The sequence below is a fragment of the Vulpes lagopus genome, chromosome 5, assembly GCF_018345385.1.
Source record: "Vulpes lagopus strain Blue_001 chromosome 5, ASM1834538v1, whole genome shotgun sequence".
In the NCBI taxonomy this organism is placed as follows: domain Eukaryota; kingdom Metazoa; phylum Chordata; class Mammalia; order Carnivora; family Canidae; genus Vulpes; species Vulpes lagopus.
The window spans coordinates 36,047,364-36,066,678 of NC_054828.1; the positions used below are offsets into that span (position 1 = coordinate 36,047,364).

The 19,315-nt window shown below is 33.6% G+C and overlaps 1 protein-coding gene across 27 annotated transcripts in view; it reads right to left on the reverse strand.

Moving 5' to 3' along the window:
• The window catches only part of NRXN1 (neurexin 1), a 1,110,010-nt gene that overhangs the window by 596,160 nt on the left and 494,535 nt on the right, over positions 1 to 19,315 (reverse strand). For 18 of the 27 annotated variants that reach the window (XM_041755302.1, XM_041755296.1, XM_041755290.1 and 15 more), the window contains 2 exons: positions 15,961 to 16,164; positions 13,346 to 13,372 (listed from right to left, as the gene is read on the reverse strand). In XM_041755302.1, the coding sequence (XP_041611236.1) occupies positions 13,346 to 13,372; positions 15,961 to 16,164 (231 nt within the window). The remainder of the gene's footprint in view (positions 1 to 13,345; positions 13,373 to 15,960; positions 16,165 to 19,315) is intronic. The other 9 variants (XM_041755312.1, XM_041755311.1, XM_041755321.1 and 6 more) reach the window with 1 other exon arrangement.

The following is a 19,315-nucleotide window of genomic DNA, read 5'->3' on the forward strand; positions in this document are numbered from 1 at the left end:
TTGTACCCATTTATGACAGACCAGGATAAATATCTCTGATGTAAATAATTTTCAATGTGAAAAACATACATTTTAAGAAATATAAATTACCTTTTAAGAATATAATTATATTTACAACACAGTAAAAATGAACACAAATTATACAAATATACTGTTCAAAGGATGTTTAAAAATAGCTCTCTTTAAATCTAATCTAGCTCAACTGGCAAGTTTAGGAAGAAGCGTAATAAAATAAACTAATATACTGAAAGAAAAAATTTGGACTGTGACTTTATTTTAAGGAAAAAAGGTCATTTCCAAGAAATGCTTATCACATAATAGGATAGCTTGCAGGTATAATTAAGTACTAAATAGTTAATGTGCTTTTAAGTAAGCATTATAAATGGAAAATATATTCAGAGTTGGTGTAACATGAAAAGAAAAGGATTATATTAATTTTACAGTGATACTTATTTAATATGTCTTATGCAATACTTACAAAATGTCAAGCTACCTGAATGAAAAAGCATACAGATATTGAGCATGCAAAAATTTACAAATATTTGACAATCCACTAAGCAGCCATGAAATCAGAGTATAAAACACAAAGATCATTTAATTGAATATATCATTCCTCATCTGAACACAGTATTATAATAGTTACAGAATTTTTTTATTGAGAGGGCCAAGAAAAATGCATATTTTTGCATAATACAAGGAAAGATGGCTTTACTTGTGTTTTGTTTTCCATATCTTGTTAATATAAGTGCATTGGACCATCTTTAAAGATCGAGTTGATAAAATTTAGCTTTCCCTCACTACTTTTAGGGTATTCTTGTACAAACTTTCTCCAAAAATGAAAAGCATATTAGAAGAAATAAATAAATCTCAGCTTCCTAGCTTTGTTAATTTATTTGTCTCCTTTTTTTCTTTTCCCTGGGAAGCCATTATGATGCTTGAAAAATCTATTTTTCAGTATTTGTCTTAAACATTATGAAAGTGTTTTTTTAATAAAACACATTATAAGAAATATGATAAGACATATTTTGTCTTTAGAAATGTTGAACTGTAGCATCTCATTTGTTTTGGTCTTTTTTTCTTTCCTCAATTACTGCATCAGAGAAGGCTATGGACAAGTAACACATGATAATTCATCCATCCATCATATAAAAATTGGAATAATAATATACTTTTTCCCAATGATACAATGACTTTCAAAATCCTTCTTTACTTTGAATTTTAATAACATAATAACAGATAGTGTTAACGTGACTGTTTTCTTTTATCATCATTGGCTTATTTATTTATAATGACTTATTTTAGTCATTAAGTGCTATGATTTAGTCATTGAGTGCTGATTTTATTCAACTATTTAGGTTAGTGAAAGGAAAAATATTGAGATTTCTCTTTTATTTCAAGGTGTCTTTGGTCAAAATCTCCTGAAATGAATGTCCTGCCTTCCTGTCCTGGAAGTATTCTAAAAAAGTACTTGTTCAACTATAGCAACAGTCATTACCAACTAAATTCTAGGCCAAGTTAACTTGCCCAGTGTGAGGAAGTAGTGTTTGCAGGTTCCTTTGAGCTGGTCTACCTACTGCTAGAAGTAATGTCATGATGTCTGCATGATTGTTCCTGGTCAATCTTCTTATGATGAGATTACATTTGTTAGGCTTTCACTTAGTGGATTACAGTCAACGATAATTTACATCAATGCATCTATAACTATTTTTTCATTCATGGTTATTCTATTCTGGTTTGTTTTTAAAGATCTTGCTCACAGATGCCTCCAGTCAGTTTTAATTTGACTGCTCTGAGATCACTGATGAATCATCATAGTACTTACTTTTGTACATATATGTTTTTTATTTTATCTTTCTTCTACTAGCTCAGTGACCTAGACCTGCTTTATATTACTTTGGCAGAAAACCTAAGCTGAGCATTAGTTAGGTTTTAAAATACTTCATGTCATAGTCACATTCTGTATATAACGTTTATAATGTTTAGCAATATATGCTAAAATAAAAGAATATGTTGCAAATAACTATGAACCTATATTTCCAAAGAAACATACATTACACAATGTGTTATATATGAAGAATGTAACATGCAAAGCACTATATGTTATAAGGGCATTTAAGATAAGAATAAAATTTTTCTCTGAGGACTGAAATGTTAGGCCACTTTTCAAAATTTCTGTTTCCTCTAGCTTCCAAATATGGATGATTAGGAGTCAAGTGTTATTCAAAAAGAGACTCATTTTGACTGCTTTGTAAGTTAAAATTGGTGGGAAATTTAGTTTTCAAATTCATTTAGAATATACAAATCATAATACAAACATATGATAATTGAAAATTACCCACAATTTATATAGCAGGTGCTGTAAACATTTTGAGGGATGTATTTCCAGAAACATTGCAGAAAAGCCACTTTGTTACTGTGGTTCTTTATCAATTTTGCAATTAACAACTCAAAAAATAGGAGATACCAATTATTTCTTCATTGTTTATGGTTTGAACTAATTTTCCTTAACTGAGCAGTTTAAAGAATTGATCAATTTTCCAAATATTATTTTTGATAGTGTAAAGCTTCTCAGTTGATTTCCTGAACTGAATCTTCAGATAAAAGAATTTAATTTATAAATGTTTAAAATACTTCAAGAATCTCATCACCAATTTGACACGCTCAGAATTCTATGTGGTTATTATCACTTCGATATATTTTTAAATGTTATTGTAAGCATTATCATGTCCTACCTCCACTTTGGTCCACCTATTTGAACATTATTTGGTGAATATGTATGTATTCCAAGGGAACTTGCATAACTTATTAAATCATTTATTTATTTATTTTTATTTTACTGGACACCTTCATAATTAATGAAAAATCAGTAATGGCAGATTTTCTTTTTTTTTAGTAATGGCAGATTTTAAGGCACGTCATTATAATATATTAGTTCTATAACATTTGGATTTTAATTTTTACATGATTAACTATTTCCTTTGTACTTACGGAAATGTAAAACATTTCAGAACTCTTTGGATTTTGTTGTAATACACGTTAATTTATACTAGAAATTTATTGATTTCAAAAATGGTTTGATTTTTTTTAATGTATCTGACAATTTAATGAGTGCCTATATTCACAGGATTCATATATTATTTATATGCAAATTTTAAAAGAGAATTGATTATTCTTACCTTAAATTTTACATTTCTAAAGCAATTTTAACTATGATAATTATCTATAGTAAAAGGCAATTGACTTTGAAATTTAACTTATTTCAGTAGTACTTTGCACAAAATATTTCAAGTCTATATTTATACTGATCTCCTAGGAAGGGTGATGGGAGGGTAAAGAATTCTCACAACTTTTTGAGTGATGCATTCAAAGAACAAATAACAAGAAGCAAATAATCCAGTATTCAGTGCAATAAAAATAGGAGTAATTTAAATATCCTCAGAAATTCTTTTTTTTTTTTTTCCCTCAGAAATTCTGACTTTGTCTTTGGGGAAGCTGTTTTCATAATGCATTTCTTATTCATCTTGCTCTTTGCTCCCATTGGTAACAAGTAAAAGAAATGGATAAGAGCTATGAGCATGCTGAATTTTTCTCCACCTTCAAATTCCTTGATGGCCTCATTCATTCTTCCCCACCCCAATTTCAAGAGCCTTCCCCACTTGATTTATGTACCATATGTTAGCCAGTTATCCGTTGAAGAAATTGTAATCCTCATGGGTATTTTATGGAGAGGGTACAAACATTTTTAATCAGATACCCTAGAGAAAAGATGCTTGTGTGGAAAACGTGCTGTTCCTACACGTGCTGTTCCTACATTCCTCTGAGGAGAGTATATTATGTGGGCCCCTGCTCTGATGATAGCTGACTGGATTACCCATTGGTATCTGCCCCCAGACTAAAATCTGGTCAGTAGTTTATGAGATGACATTATTTGAAAGTTCTGCTCAATAGCAAAACAATAAATAATGAATCCACTACATTCTCTTTCTAGGGGAGTCTGATTACATAACCCATTAGAGACAACAGTTGGTGAAAGACCAACAAAAAGCCAAAGGAAATGCTCAGGAAAAGGCAGAGAACCAAAACCATGAGGCAGGAGAGGAGATACCATGAATAAGCAGACAACAGGAATAGATAGAAGCTATAACTGAACTGAAGCAAATCGGTATAGAGGAGAGGAGTAGCAAGTGCACCAGAAGAAAAGACAGAGGATAATGAAGTTACCATAATGGCACAACACGGAGAAGGGAGCCTTAAGTGACAGCAGATGAAAGGATGGCAAAATACCTGGGCCACTGGAGCCACACTGTGTGTTGAACAATCTTTCAGTTCTTGGGTCCCATTCTAATCTCCCCAAAACTTGTCATATTGTGACTGGAATTATTTCCTATCTATATCTACTCTTAGTGTGTTCATATAATAAACCTCCATCAATATAACCTAAATATATGTCAATTTCTTAAATACTAAAAAAATCCTTAAATACTTAAAAAAAAAAAACCAAAAAAAAACAAAACCAAAAAACAGAGGTACAATATAAATTAACATAAAATATTGTAGAAACAATATTATTATTTTAAACAATTGACTAGTAACAATCTTTAGGAATTATTTGTAATGAATAGATAAGAACAGTGAACAAAGCTAAACAAATTCTTACCAAGCATTCAAAAGTGTATTTTCTTAGCTAAACTCAAAAAGACAAGAAATAACAACTGTTGGTGAAGATGTGGAGAAAAATGAACACCTGTGCACTGTTGGTGGGAATCTAAATTCATGCAGTCATTGTGGAAAACAGTATAGAATTTCCTCAAATAATCAAAAATAGAGATGCCATATGATCCAATAATTCCATTACTGGGTATTTACCCAAAGGAAAAAAAAACCCACTAACTTGAAAAGATATATGCACCCACATGTTCAATGCAGCATTATTTACAATAGCCAAGATATGGAAACAACCCAGTCCATTCATAGATGAATGGGTGAAGAAGATGTAGGGTGTGTGTGTGTGTGTGTGTGTGTGTGTGTGTGTGTGACATGTATACATATATAGGCATGTTATGTAGCAATAAAAAAGTATCATGCCACTTGTGACAACATGGATGGATCTAGAGAGGATATTATGCTAAGTGAAATAAGTCAGACAGAGAAAGTCATATACCATATGATCTCACTTATATGTGGAATCTGAAACACACACACACACACACACACACACACACACACACACACACAAAGCAGAATTAGATCTATAAATACAGAGAACAAACTGATGGTTTCCAGAGGAGAAGGAGGTGAGGGGATGGGCAAAATGGTGAAGGGGAGTGGGAAAAAACTGGCTTCCAGTTTGGAATGAAAAAGTCAGGAGAATAAAAGGCACAGCGTAAGGAATATAGTCAATGATGTTGTAATAGCCTACTAGGGTGACAGATGGTGGCTACACTTGTGTGAGCATAGCATAAAGTATAAACTTGTTGAATCACTATTCTGTGCATCTGAAACTAATGTAACATTGTGTGTCAATTATAATCAATTTAAAAATCTTTAAAATATTTTTAATTTTTTTTCAATTTTTTAAAAAAGTGTATTCTCTTTAGTGGATTAGAAAGACTTTTATTATCTAGTAAAAGTTTCCAATGGCTTAACATTTTTTTTGTATATAGTGAAATAATTTAAAGAATATTTGAATGAACATAACTTCTGAGTTAGTGGGAACTAAATTCATTAGTTTTCATTGTAATAAAAAATTCTAAAATTCTAGGCTAAAATCAAATTATTGAGTGTATAGATATCAATGTAAAATAATATATTTTACATTTTGGTTAGTGTTTATATGGTGTACCATAATCTTTAGGAAAACTAACTTACTAAATGTAAACTCTAGCATTTCTTTGAAACTCAGGCTAGGAAATTTACTTTTTTTTTTTTTTTTTTTTTTTTTTGCAATTTGTCCCAATTAAAAAAAAATCAACATTTTCAAATTCTGCAAAAACATCTTCAAATAACTAAGCTGTTTTCTCAGAAAACACTGCCAATTCCATAAGATAGTAAAATATTTCTAATTAATCAAATAACAAAACACTTATTTTTCAAGACTACAACTTTTAAAAATCATCAAAGTTCTCCAAGATCTTAAAAAAATGGATATTCTATGTTTGAAACCATGGTGTTTAAGAATATGTATACTCATAAATGGAAGCTAAGCTGGAATGCTTATATTAATTATATCTGACCCATAATTAAGTAAACAAAGGTATCATGGGGATCCCTGGGTGGCTCAGCGGTTTGGTGCCTGCCTTTGGCCCAGGGTGCGATCCTGGAGTCCCGCATTGGGCTCCCAGCATGGAGCCTGCTTCTCCCTCTGCCTGTGTCTCTGCCTCTCACTCTCTCTCTCTCTATGTCTATCATGAATGAATAAATTTAAAAATCTTTAAAAAACAAACAAATAAACAGAAAAAAAACAAAGGTATCGTATCATCTATTGAGATATGCATCTACTTCAGCAGGTAGCAGATGCATAATTCCTTTCTAGTGACTATATATGGAATTGAAATCCATGATCATAATATTTGTTTTCATATTCTCTGATAATTAACAGGGTGTAAATTGTTAGTGCTTTTCTTTTGAGTAAAATTAGGAATACAAAACTGGTAGAATTTTGTTTTTCTTTTTGTTTTAAGTTAATTCATATATACTGTATTATTAGTTTCAGAGATAGAATTAAGTGATGCATCATTTGCAAACAATAACCAGTGCTCATTACATCAAGTGCCTCCTTAATGCCCATCACCCAGTTACCTCATTGTCCCATCCACCTTCCCTCCAGCAATCCTAAATTTATTTCCTATAGTTAAGAGTTTCTTATGGTTTGTCTCCTTGTCTTTGATGTATTTTATTTTTCCTTTCCTCCCCCTAAAACTTGTAGAAAGTTTTCTAATCTATATTTTTCTTTACTAGCAAAAAGTAAAATGAGTGCCATGGCATGACACTTTTGATCATCATTGAACATTAAGGCTGTCCTAAAAATTGCAGATTGCTTTAAGTAGAAGTCACTGAGTTCTTTTTAGTCTTTTTGATTTTTTAGGAATTAACTCTCAAACCTGAATCACAGCATATAAGTAAAAAAATACCAAATGCTTCAAATACAGAAAATTATTATTGTTTTCTTTAACATGAGTGAAATTTGAATCATGCAGCTCACAATAAAATAAACTAAAAGAAAAAAGGTCTTAATAGCAAAAAATATCTGATTCATTTCTATCCTTGATCTTCTGGGTCAATGATAAATATTGAAATGCTACATCCCTACCAAAAGAAATACATAAATAAATACACAAAAAAGAAAAAAGGAATTCAAAACTATGAAGGAATTGGATATTTAGAAATCACCTCGTTCTAATCATGCAACAAACAAAATCATCTGACTAACAGGCTATGGTCTCATGTTTGGTGATATTTGGTTGTATTAAAAAAAATTGCTTTTCACAGAAACCAAGGGAATATCAAGTCAGAAACTTTCTGAAGCTTTCTGAAACTTCTGAAGCTTTCCAGGCCTTTCTGACAATATCTACCTAGGCCGTTTTTAAAATGCCAAGTATCAACAATGAAAAATAATTTGATGAATTAAATCCACACTAATCTGGAATTTTGCATCACTTTGAGTACAGCCTTTTGCAACTGCAAGAAGAAAATGCTTCAGCAATCAATAATTGAGCCTGATTTCAAGAGCAGGCTTTTAAAACATGCAGCATTTTGTAGTTGTATATAAGCAATGAGATTAATTGTTCATGAAAATGGACCCAAGTCTTCTACTTTTTCAGGCCCTCCTACTAAGATATGCCCAATCTACGTAGCCATTTAAATGCCCAAGGAAAAGTTGTACTCTTCTTTATAATTCTCATAAGTGTAAAAGGTGGATAATCCAAATGTCCCTTGAATTTCATTCTAATTTTCTTATTTTCCTAAAGACTCATTGTCATGTGCCAATTCCCTTTGCTTGTTTTAGCTATATGTTTTTTAACCAAAAATCTATAGTCTCAATATTTTATTTCCATTAGATTCTTGCTAAAAATAATCACATATAAACTGTCTCTTATTCTCCTTTCCTTTGTATCTACTTTCAGCTTTAAAAACAAACAAACAAAAATGACAGTAACTAAAAAAACAAACAAAACTCCTACATTCTGTATTTATATAGTCATCTTCCCTTATTCCTTGAGCAGCTCCTTATCTTACACAGATGAAGAGCATTAATGATGAGATGCAATGACTAACACAATTCTACACATCAGGTGACTGTTGTGTGGGGGACAAAGCTAGATGATTCCCTTTTTCAGTTGTCAGTTTTTTACTCACTGAATTGAACATTTGCTTCAGGTTAACAAGAGCTGGCCCTCAGAAATTTCCTAATATCCTTTTAAGTAGCCTGCCAAACAGCAGCCTGATCAAAGCAATCTAATAAGGCTTAAGTGCCACTGGTTGACATTTTGCATTCTTTTATTGCTTTCCATTTTTACTACATTAAAAAAATGGGTGATAACTAATATCCAGTTGATCTTTTCATTCTGGTAATAAAGTGATAATATAAAGATCGTACTATCCACTCCAGACATCCATCACAGTACATTTTCCAATAACATACTACTTGGGAGTGTTTCTTCACTCTGTTCAAGTACAAAGTGAGGTTAAGTACTTTGCCTCACATTTTATTTCTCTCTGATACTTTAGACAATGAACTGAAAATAAAAGGGGTTGAACTTTAACCCTTGACATTTTGTTCACATTATTGTAATCTGCAATTTTGTTGTCTTTACATTAGATAAACCATTTCCTATGAGAAGCCAAAAATAGTTGGAGGGTCTGCCTACTAAAATATTCTGTCAACCCAGGTAATTTTTATTCTTGTAAGACAAGAGGAAACAAAACAGGACAAAACAATATTGGAAGTGGAGAAGAAGAGTAGGAAGAAAGGTAAGGTTGGTAGGAGAAGAGACACATATACAAGGCATAAAGAAACCAAAATAATGCCAACAAGCAGAACAAACATCAGAGATCATGAGTTTATACTAAAATCAGTTTTTTATATGGATGCAGAGGTGGCCCCAAGACTTACTGAGGGCAAGAAGGACGTTCTGTAATTATGTTATTAATTTGAAAAGATAAAAACAAACAGCATATAAAAGAAATGTTAACAAAAACATAAGCACAGAAGTCTCTTTGCACCACTACATATTTATTTAGCTACTAACAGGACAATTAGGATTCATCTATAGTTGATAGGAACAAGATTAGTTTTCAGATTTTCAATGTATTTAAACTGTTAAGGATTATAGCATTAATGATTATTAAGGTTACAAGAAAAAGAAAGAATAAAATTTGGGATCTTTAAAGATGCAACATATCACTATAAATCCAAGTTTTAGAAAAAAAATAGAAACACATAGCCTAATGAGTTTGGGAGTACTGTAGGGAACTACTGGACAACAAATTTAACATTGAGACTGTCTTGGCAGCTCTATCCTAGAGTTAACCAAGATATTAGGCTATGTACTTTGGCAAAGAGAATACATAATAAAAATGATGGCCTGTAGAGATCCAACTAATAATGAGTTTGAGATAATTTCATAAGGATTAGAAAATTTCCTTTGCAATCTTTATAGTTTTTAAAAGATGCATTAAGTCCATTAATGTGAACCTAAGGAAGAGGCTGTCAAACATGCCTTTTCATGCAAATAATTGATGTGTTAGAAAAGTACTGCTCAGTCTGATTTGGATTTTCTCAGTAATAATTTGTTCGTGATTACTTTATACTAGTGTATTTTTCTACAATACTTATTTTTTGTAAAATAACCTACAACTTGCCCTTTTTTGCACTAATTCAAATATATGTTTTTCTCTTTATGTTAGAATGTGACTTTAGAATCTTTTCTCATCTACGTTTCTGATATACTATCCAGAGAAGAAATGATATGCTTTAAAGGATGGTGGTTCTTGAAGTAACTTCCAGACACAATTATTTTATAATGGCAGACTGTTGCTTTCAAAATTGCAGTTGATTGAGAAGGCACAAGTAATCTGACTATTCCTTTATTTTTATCATGGGTAGAAGAGAATGGAGAGTGGGAGATAACACACTTCTGTGCTCACCTTCCAGGCCATGAATCTGCACAAACTGACCTTAATTTAATTCCAAGTTGCAGATAACAAACATATTTTAGCAATGATATAAGATAGTGGATGTCAGAGAGCTGAGATCGCTCTGGGACTGTGTGCAGAGACCCTCCATTGTAATCTGAAAGATCAAATTGTACTTTTGACACTGATATGACCACTATTCATAGAGATGGTTCTTTTTTAAAAAATACCCTCTCCACATATGAAAATAAACTTTTGATTTTGAAACGAAAACAGGCTCTCTTTCCATTTAAAGGTTCTTGACAGCTTTTCCTATGAGGGGGAAAATGATGGCAACAAAGAATCTGCCAGAGATGGTCTCTGGGATTCAAATCTGCCCTTTCTCCAAAGAACCTGAACAAAAGGGTGTGCCCTGACCTGTCCACCAAAGACTGTATTGCTGCATCTAAACTACTGATCTAGAAATGGCTGATAAAGAAATGCACCTGCCATCTCATATAATCTCATGCGTCTGAATATATGCAGCTAGATCTTCTTTCCTCTTTACCTACTATCTATTCTTCAAGGGACAAGATCAAATAGTCTGGTACCATATATATTTTCTTTTCCTTATCAAGTAATATCTGCTCTATCCTGGAGTGGGGGTTGGAGGGGTGAAGAAGGATGGAGCCACCAAAGGAAACAGCAGAACAATTCTGAGTAAGTGTAGAGAAGTTTGAAAATGTTTCCATCGAACCTTAATAATTTAGAGTTTAATATTAATTCTCAATGTAAGATAATTCTTTATGTTATAGTTTGTATATTTGCCTTGGAAATTTACTTAAAGTTATCACACGAGGTATGTCTTATTAATTTCATAATACAGTTAATATCTTAGGTATGATACAATTTTTAGAGATGGTAGTAGATGATAGATGGCTGTGATTTAATAAATGTACATTCATCTCGGTTTCAGACAAACTTAAAGTTCACAGTGGATAATGTAATTATAAATCAGTATCTCAAACTACAAGTTATACTGAGATACAGATATTTTAATTTATATTTTTATAGGGTAGGACATGCACTCTGCTTATTTAATCACTGAGTTAGATTTGCATTATTTGATATGTAAATTCCTCCTTCTTCTAAAGTTGAGTAATAATAGCATGAATTCTTGACGGAACGTGGGGTTCTTGCCACATCTGCCCACTATTCCCCAAATAAAAGAAAATGAAAGTGTTACCTGCTCATCGAATGTTCTTTCCAGTGACTGCTGTCAAGTTAAGGCATTTGCAGTCCTGTCCGAGGTGTGCACTGAAAGCTCACAATCATTCATTTAATTCAAGTAATTTACATGTAACGCATACTCCTTAAAAAGGGAAAAAAATCACTAACCAGCAAAAACCTTTGTCCTCAAAGGTATTATTCTGTGGAATATCCAGAGAAAAAAAAACACTGTGCTTAATGTTAGAATCTTGTAATATAAGCCAAATGAAGAAAACTGTCTAACAAGGGTAATTAGACTATAAATACATATTTTAAAAAAATAATCTGTATAGCTAGAAAACACATAATCACACTCGATTTTGTTAATTCCCATACTAGAATTCCAAACACTGGAGTTTAAATAGTTACATTTTTTTAATTTAAAAATCCATGCTCTATTGTATGCTTAATATAAATAAACAAGAGTACATAAGACAGGAGGATAGAAAGGAATATTTTAATCACATTATTTTCTAAGACTTAAGATGTATCAAGAACATCTATAACTATATTAAGGCACAAATCTAGCTTTGGAAAAGTATTTTGTGATTGCCACTTTGCCTGGATCAGTGCCCCAGAGCTGAAAGCAAATTGGGCCATGGTGTGAGACTGGCAAAAGTTGTGCTCCTTGTCAGGAAGTGTGGGATGGGGTCTGAGAGGAAATGATGTAAATGTGAAAAAGTCATTTGTGTGAGAGCTTTGAGAGATTATCTCAGGAACTGTTTTGTTTGAAATGTTGTTTAATGCCTTGTATGATAGATTATCAATTTAACTTTTCATAGGTCATGATTCAGTTACCTTTTTATGGCTATGATTGAAAGAGATTCACATTTATATTACTTTAAAATGAATATTAAAATGCTTGAAGACAAATCTGAGTTATAAGAAGCATGGTGTTCAAAATAGTATGCATTTCATTAGATAAAGCTCATTGCTTTGTACATTTAAGACCACCATTTTGTTCCTCAAAGGATGACATTGCTATTTGCAAACACAGCAATGGTTTTGGGAGTAGACTTCATCAACTCACATTCAGCACTTTCCAAGGATATAGAAAAAGTTTGTTCTCACTGACTATACAATGAGAGGTTAGAATCTTGTTAGAACCATTTTATTTAAATAGCTAACAACTTTGGTATCATTGGAGGAGATTCCTTAATGTGGTCAGCAAAACTGGAAAGGAAAAAAAAAAACCTAAACATTTATGTTAAGAAATAAAATAAATTTACTCTTAAGGTAATGCTACAACTCAAAATAAAATCACAGTCCTCATAGCCTTATAGGTTCTCTAGTCCATAGTCAAATAAAACTCAGTCCATGCATCTTTTCTGACTCATCATTTGGCATGCATATCACAGATTTGAAGGGGTTTGATTATTTTTGCAGATATGTGATGAGGATGTAAAAATTCATCATATCAATACTCTTAATGAACAGAAAAAATCTTAGACAAGTAATTTTCTTTATACACACATATATATAATGTTGAAAAATAAATTTTTCTAAGGTGAATTTAGAAGAATTTAATAGTAGCTCTCAAAATGAAAGGAATCCAATTTTTTCCCTATATTTTGAGTTAAGAGATAAAAACAGAAAGTGAAGGAAATACAACCCACAACATTTTTCTCTCCTAATTTGGTGATGAAGAGAGCCACTGGAGTCCAAGAATCAGGCAAAACACAAATGTCACTTGCCTTATTCACAGGTCTATAGAGGCATGTGCACCGTCTGCTGTAAAATATTTGCCATCTCTTTTCCCACCTCGACGTAGGAACCACAGCAGAAAAGTCTTCAGCTGGACTGATTTCAAAATGAATTTTTACAACCCAGATGATGGACTGGTATACTTCAAAAGTGAATTCATGAGTTTTATAAACGTCTTTCTCCTGCTCTCATTTTGTTCTGGACTAGCTTACATCATAATGGAGGAATAACATTTTAAGAATTTTGAATAGGCACTTACTGGAATTACAGTTAATCCTGATACAATCTAGATGGGGAAGAATAGATGAAAAATGAAAATTTATCCTTCAAGGTAATAGCTGCAGACATCCAATAAAATCACAGTCCACCCTTCCGGGGACAGACACATGCAAATATGGCCACTCCATATCATTTATTCTTTACAGACTTCTAGAACCCAGATTCATTGTTATAGAACTGTACATTGGAAACAACAATAGAAGGTTTTTCTTTCTTTTTTTTTTTTTTTTTAATGGCCAATTCAAACAAAGCTACATGGTGACAAATCTAAGTGAAATAAAGAGTTGTTAACTGTCAAAGATGTTTGGCTTAGACTGGCTGCGACTTTCTCCCCATCTGTGAAAGAACATATCATTGTTTTCAGCATAATTAAAAAGTGCTCCGTCACAATGGGGTACAGTGCAAGCCCAGCTAGGCTCAGACATCTTGGACCTTCAAAGTCTAATATCCCACAAAGGCCAAAGGACTCTTGAGAATTGTGGTGGTCGAATGGAGAAAAGGTTGCAATTATTCTAATCTCACCCTAATGTATTTTATTTCTGTTATTATTATCATTTGCTTAGGCAAAAAAAAAAAAAAAAAAGGTAACGGCCAAATATTGCCTGGATTCTATGCCTTGCATTAATTGGAGGAAGGAAGAAACAATTGTGTTTTCCTTTAGAAGCCTCCAGTGGCTAAGGAGTAGTGTCATTCTTCAGAGCACCCACGCCTGTGTCTCTCAGGAGCTAACAATGTTATCTCTATGTAGTAAGTGTCATGGTTAACGCTGGTATTGACTTTCCTTTTCTTCCACTTGCTTCTTATATACACGCAGATCCTCTACGAACAGAATGTCTGATCTGAATAACACAGACTGTGATTATAAGGGTTATCTTTAAAGGACTGCTGGGGGATGTCTTATGGTTGTGTATAGATAAATACTCGTTGGTTTTAGTTGTGATATTTAATGCCTTTGGGGAACATGAAAAATATAAACCTAGATTCTGTTTCCATATAGCTGAGTTTGTCATGTGTCGTCAACCGCATCAGAAAAGTGGTTGCAAACAGCCAAGGACCAGCACCTACACAGCTCTTTCCACAGAATGCTTTGCTGTTGGAAAATTTCCATGAGTTTCCACTTTGGTGAGCAGCCCCTTCACTGCAATTAGGCAATTCCCTTTGATTTGTTGTAGTAACCTCTCATTGTCACTAGAGGGAACTCTAACAGAACAGTAAATGACCGTGCAGCGTGTCCTTCAGTGATCTTTAAAAAACACCCTTATTAATTTAACTAATATTAATTGAATGTAATTGTATGCAATAAGCTATCCCTGAAATAATCTTATATTTTATGAGCTACCATTCTGCCCAGCACAATTTGAAAACGTAGGTAGAGTTTCCACAAATGCTTTACCTCATCACGTTTTACTACTCTTTTTGTAAACCTATGTTTCAAATTTTATTTTTCTTTCTCCATTTATTTATTTGTATGTGGTGTGTGTGTGTGTGTGTGTGTGTGTGTGTTTAGCACTTTCAGGAAATACAGTAAAACCTCATTAATTTGTACTCCTCTTGGAGCTAATGATAATAATGAAACTTATTGGGCAGAGAATATTTATAATTCTTTATGAACAGAGATTGCCTGAGAAAAATTAAACAAACAGGTTGTGAGAAGATCAACTTCAGGAAGAAAACTGAATTGCGGTACATCACTGTACAATGGTGGTGCAACTTGTATTAGAAACAACGTCCTAATTGCCGATAATTCTTATCCAACCATCAAAATCAGCCTGGTAGGACCTTTCCTTCATAAGCCTTTCTAGCTATCAATTCATGTTTTTGAATGTAATTGAAAACAAAGCTGGGTAGTTTTTTTAAAGTCTACAATTCAGACTCTTTCTTAATTCAGCCTAGCCTTCCCCCGTATTTCATACAGCTTATTGAGGTTTTACTGTAGCCACTCTTCCCTAATGCTACAATTAAGCAGGAAAGCATTATTTCTCTGTAGAAGAGCCTGTGTTTTAGTGTTCTCATGGCTGTTTGCTACGGGCCGCAGTCTTTGGGCATTGAAGGGTTGTGGATTGCTGTTTGATAGCAAAATATCACCACACAGTATTTCCAAACAGAAAAGATGTGGTACCACAAAGGTGACTAGTCAAAGGAGAAGCCCAGGGAGCAGAGTAAAAGCAACTCTTGATCTACATCACAAAGTAGAAATTTGATATTCGTGCATATGTCATCTAAGTAAAACTAGATGGATTTTTATTTATCTGAAAGGGTATCCTCTATAGCGAATCCAAATATTAGTAAATATAACAATGGAAATTCTTGGAGGCCTCTTCAAGCCTAATAATTTATACTTTCAAATTAACCTCACTGATATATATGGCTTCCCTTTTAAGAATCCTCAGTGGTAGAAATCACAAAATGGTAAATTATGTCAAAATGAAACAATAAGAAGATGCCCCCAAAACCTAAATTAATTTAAATGATGAAAATGAGACCATTAAGTGTTTTAACTTTCCATGGCAAAACAAGCTACTCGATAAATGTTTGCAGGCAAAACTGAACAAAAAGTGAAAAATATTAGTTTTATGGGGGAAGGCGAGTTGTTACCTAGATTGACCGTCAGTTTCACACGGCCTGCATCCAGCTCCAGGCGGAGGGTGTCTGCGGAATCTCTAGAGGTGGTTGCCATGAGAATGCCATATGCACGCTGGGATCGGAACCGTAAGGACACATCCTCCGCCTCTGTATGCATCACCACTGGGAGCTGGATTTTCATAAACATGCTCCCATCGTAGCTCAGAACCGTGGCCTCTACAGATGGGAAATGAAGATAAAAGTTCTCGGTCAGTTTGGTGCCTTTATACTTTGAAAAGGAAAAGTGTGACCTATTAATAGCTTCCAGGTAGAACACAACTTTACACACACAACTCATCTTCCTCAGAAATGAGCTTTTTTTTTTTTTTTTTTTAAGCCTGAAAGAGAAGTCAAAGTGAAGAGAACTGTGAAGTATCTGCTAAAGTACAGACACAGAGATGGTGCTACTTCCTTTTTGGTCACAGAGCCTTTCATCTAATAGCATTAATCATGCTGGATTATCAATGTTTATGTATATGTCTCCCTTCCCAAAGGCAGAGATCATATTTATTTGTGTGCAGATGCAATATGAGCCTGGTTTGAAGCACTAGCAGTTACTTAATGCATGTATATATATATGGCTAGGCCACTGACTAGCTCTGCAAAATCTGCCTTAGCTCCAAATCTTTCAGCAACAAAATGAGGAGGTAATAGTAGAGTTTGTTTAAGGCCGTTGCCTACCCTAAAAGTCGGTGATTCTAAGAGAAGTGGCTATCATTATGTCCTTCCATAATTTCTGCCTTAATAGGATCAAAAACAGAAAAAGAAATGACTTAAGCGTAGAAGAAAGGTCCATGTTTTACCAAAAGTGTTCAAAAAGAGAAGAAAAAATAGTATGTCCCAACAACAGGTGATGCTCCTTCTGAGTCACTTTGTTTAACAACGTAATTAATTTTTTACAAAGTCTCAAACTGAAACTTTATTTTAAGCTTTATTTACAGGTAAAGGGTAACTGAGAACATCTTCTGTAAGCACTACCCTGGCATTCTAAAACTATTAAGCTTTCACCAAGAAGTCAATAATTATGTACTTTGGTAACACTGAACAAGCTTGGGGGTGGGTCTGCTTGTGTGGGTGTGTGCTACTGAGCTAAAGTGGACTGCTGGAAGACAGCAGTTGCTTAATACTGTGTTAAACACATAAAGAGGAGGACAGCAGAAACGGTTGATCACAAAGTGCCTTAAGAAAGAATACCTTTAATGTTAAACACCATATGGTGTTGGAACATTGCAAAACAAGTATGAGTAATTCTGCTTTCTCATTGGTTCTGATAACTCAGAATACCGTTTAATAAAAGAAAAACTACCTGGAATTAAAGTAAACTAGGGAATTCTCATTATCTTGGCTATTTACATGGCACAATGATTATTACCTTTACTGATACAGCTGCTTATTATTAGGACTATATTCTGGAGTTGTGGTTTTGCAAGTTTATCTTTCAAAAAGTCAAGAGAGTCTAATGCTGCTTCTGATAGAGTTTGTTAGTTGTTGTCATCTTGGGACTGAATGCACATCCAGAACCGATAAAGGATGGAGATTCATTCCCTTCTTGGTGCTCTTCTCTTCTGCCTACCTCTTGACTTAAAGGATCTTGGTCAACTCCCCCTAATATTTATTAACAGCTCTGACTTCTCTCCTGAGCTTCTTCATCCACTGCCCACTAAACATTTCCAATTTGAATACTATAGGCACCCTCCACATGAACCAACTCAACATGCTCCTTCACCAATGTTCTCTATCTTAGTAAATGGCATAATCCCATTGTTTAGAATTTAGCTTTTCTGATTTTTCTCTTAACCTCTCTGTGATGCCCAATCTATGTTCAAGTCTACAAGTCTTGTAGTCTCTAATTCCAATCCATTTCCTGAATTAATCGCATCTTACCCTACTGCTAAAGTATCTCTGACTCTGCTCCCAACTGCTGAGCCACTCAGGCGTCCCTCTTATTCGTTTCTATACTGTTACCTCTTTCACCCTTTAGAATATAAGTGTTGTAAGGGCAGAGGTTAGGCTCTCCTATACACTGCTCTAGCAGCAGCTGAGTGCCCTTTCCTGAAAAGGGCCAGGCACACAGGAGAGCCTCAGTAAGTACTTAATTGAATTAATGATTGCATTCGATACACAAGATATATGAAAGAGCTTATTTAGGTTGGATATCAAGCTCACATAAATGCTCACTAAAGTTTTTACTCTTGAAATAAGTCAATCGGAGAAGGACAAACATTATATGGTCTCACTCATTTGGGGAATATAAATAATAGTGAAAGGGAATAGAAGGGAAGGGAGAAGAAATGTGTGGGAAATATCAGAAAGGGAGACAGAACATGAAGACTCCTAACTCTGGGAAATGAACTACAGGTGGTGGAAGGGGAGGAGGGCAGGGGGGTGGGGGTGAATGGGTGATGGGCACTGAGGGGGGCACTGGACAGGATGAGCACTGGGTGTTATTCTGTATGTTGGCAAATTGAACACCAATAAGAAATATATTATTAAAAAAATAAAGTTTTTACTCTGCCTATTTTAAGTGGAATCTAATTTTGGTAATTTATGTGAACAAAATATTTGCTGAAGTCTACTTTGAAGGACATACTGTGGCATAGACAACAGACTAGGAAACAGGTCCATTTATTAAATACAATTCCTGTGGCTAGGCACTCACCTGACTCTGAGAAAATAAAATACTATTCTTTAAAATATAGTGGTTCTATTATAACACATATTTTTGTTATTAGATAAGAAGTATCCTAAAAGAAAAGCTAGTAGTAGTTTACTTAAAAAAATAATTAAGGGGTGCCAGGGTGGCTCAGTCAGTTAAGCATCTGGCTCTTGATTTGGGCTCAGGTCATGATCTCAGGGTTGTGTGACAGAGCCCCACGTTGGGTTCCAAAGTCAGCTGGGAGTCTGCTCGAGATTCTCTTTCTCTTTCTCTTTCTCTGCCTCTCCTGCACCCTATACACACACTCTCTCAAATAAATACATTAATTAATTAATTAAAAATAATTAAAACATGATTGTAAAGCTATGACAAACTGGAAAAAACGTGTTTCTTGTACAAGCTTAAAGGAAACTTCATCTTTACTGTTTCTTTGCTTAAACTATAGCCAATTATTGTCCATATCTATAGAGCAACAAAAACCTAAATAAACATTTAAGAGTCATTATCAATTGCTCAGTTCTTTGGTATCACATTGATAAAAGAATTAAAATGTTGTTAGTCTTCTTCTATGTATTTAGTCTGTTAGTCTAGTGTGTATTATTCAATAACCACACTTTGAAAAATGATTTTATAATCTTCTATAAAATGCAACTTAATTTGATTAAAAACTAA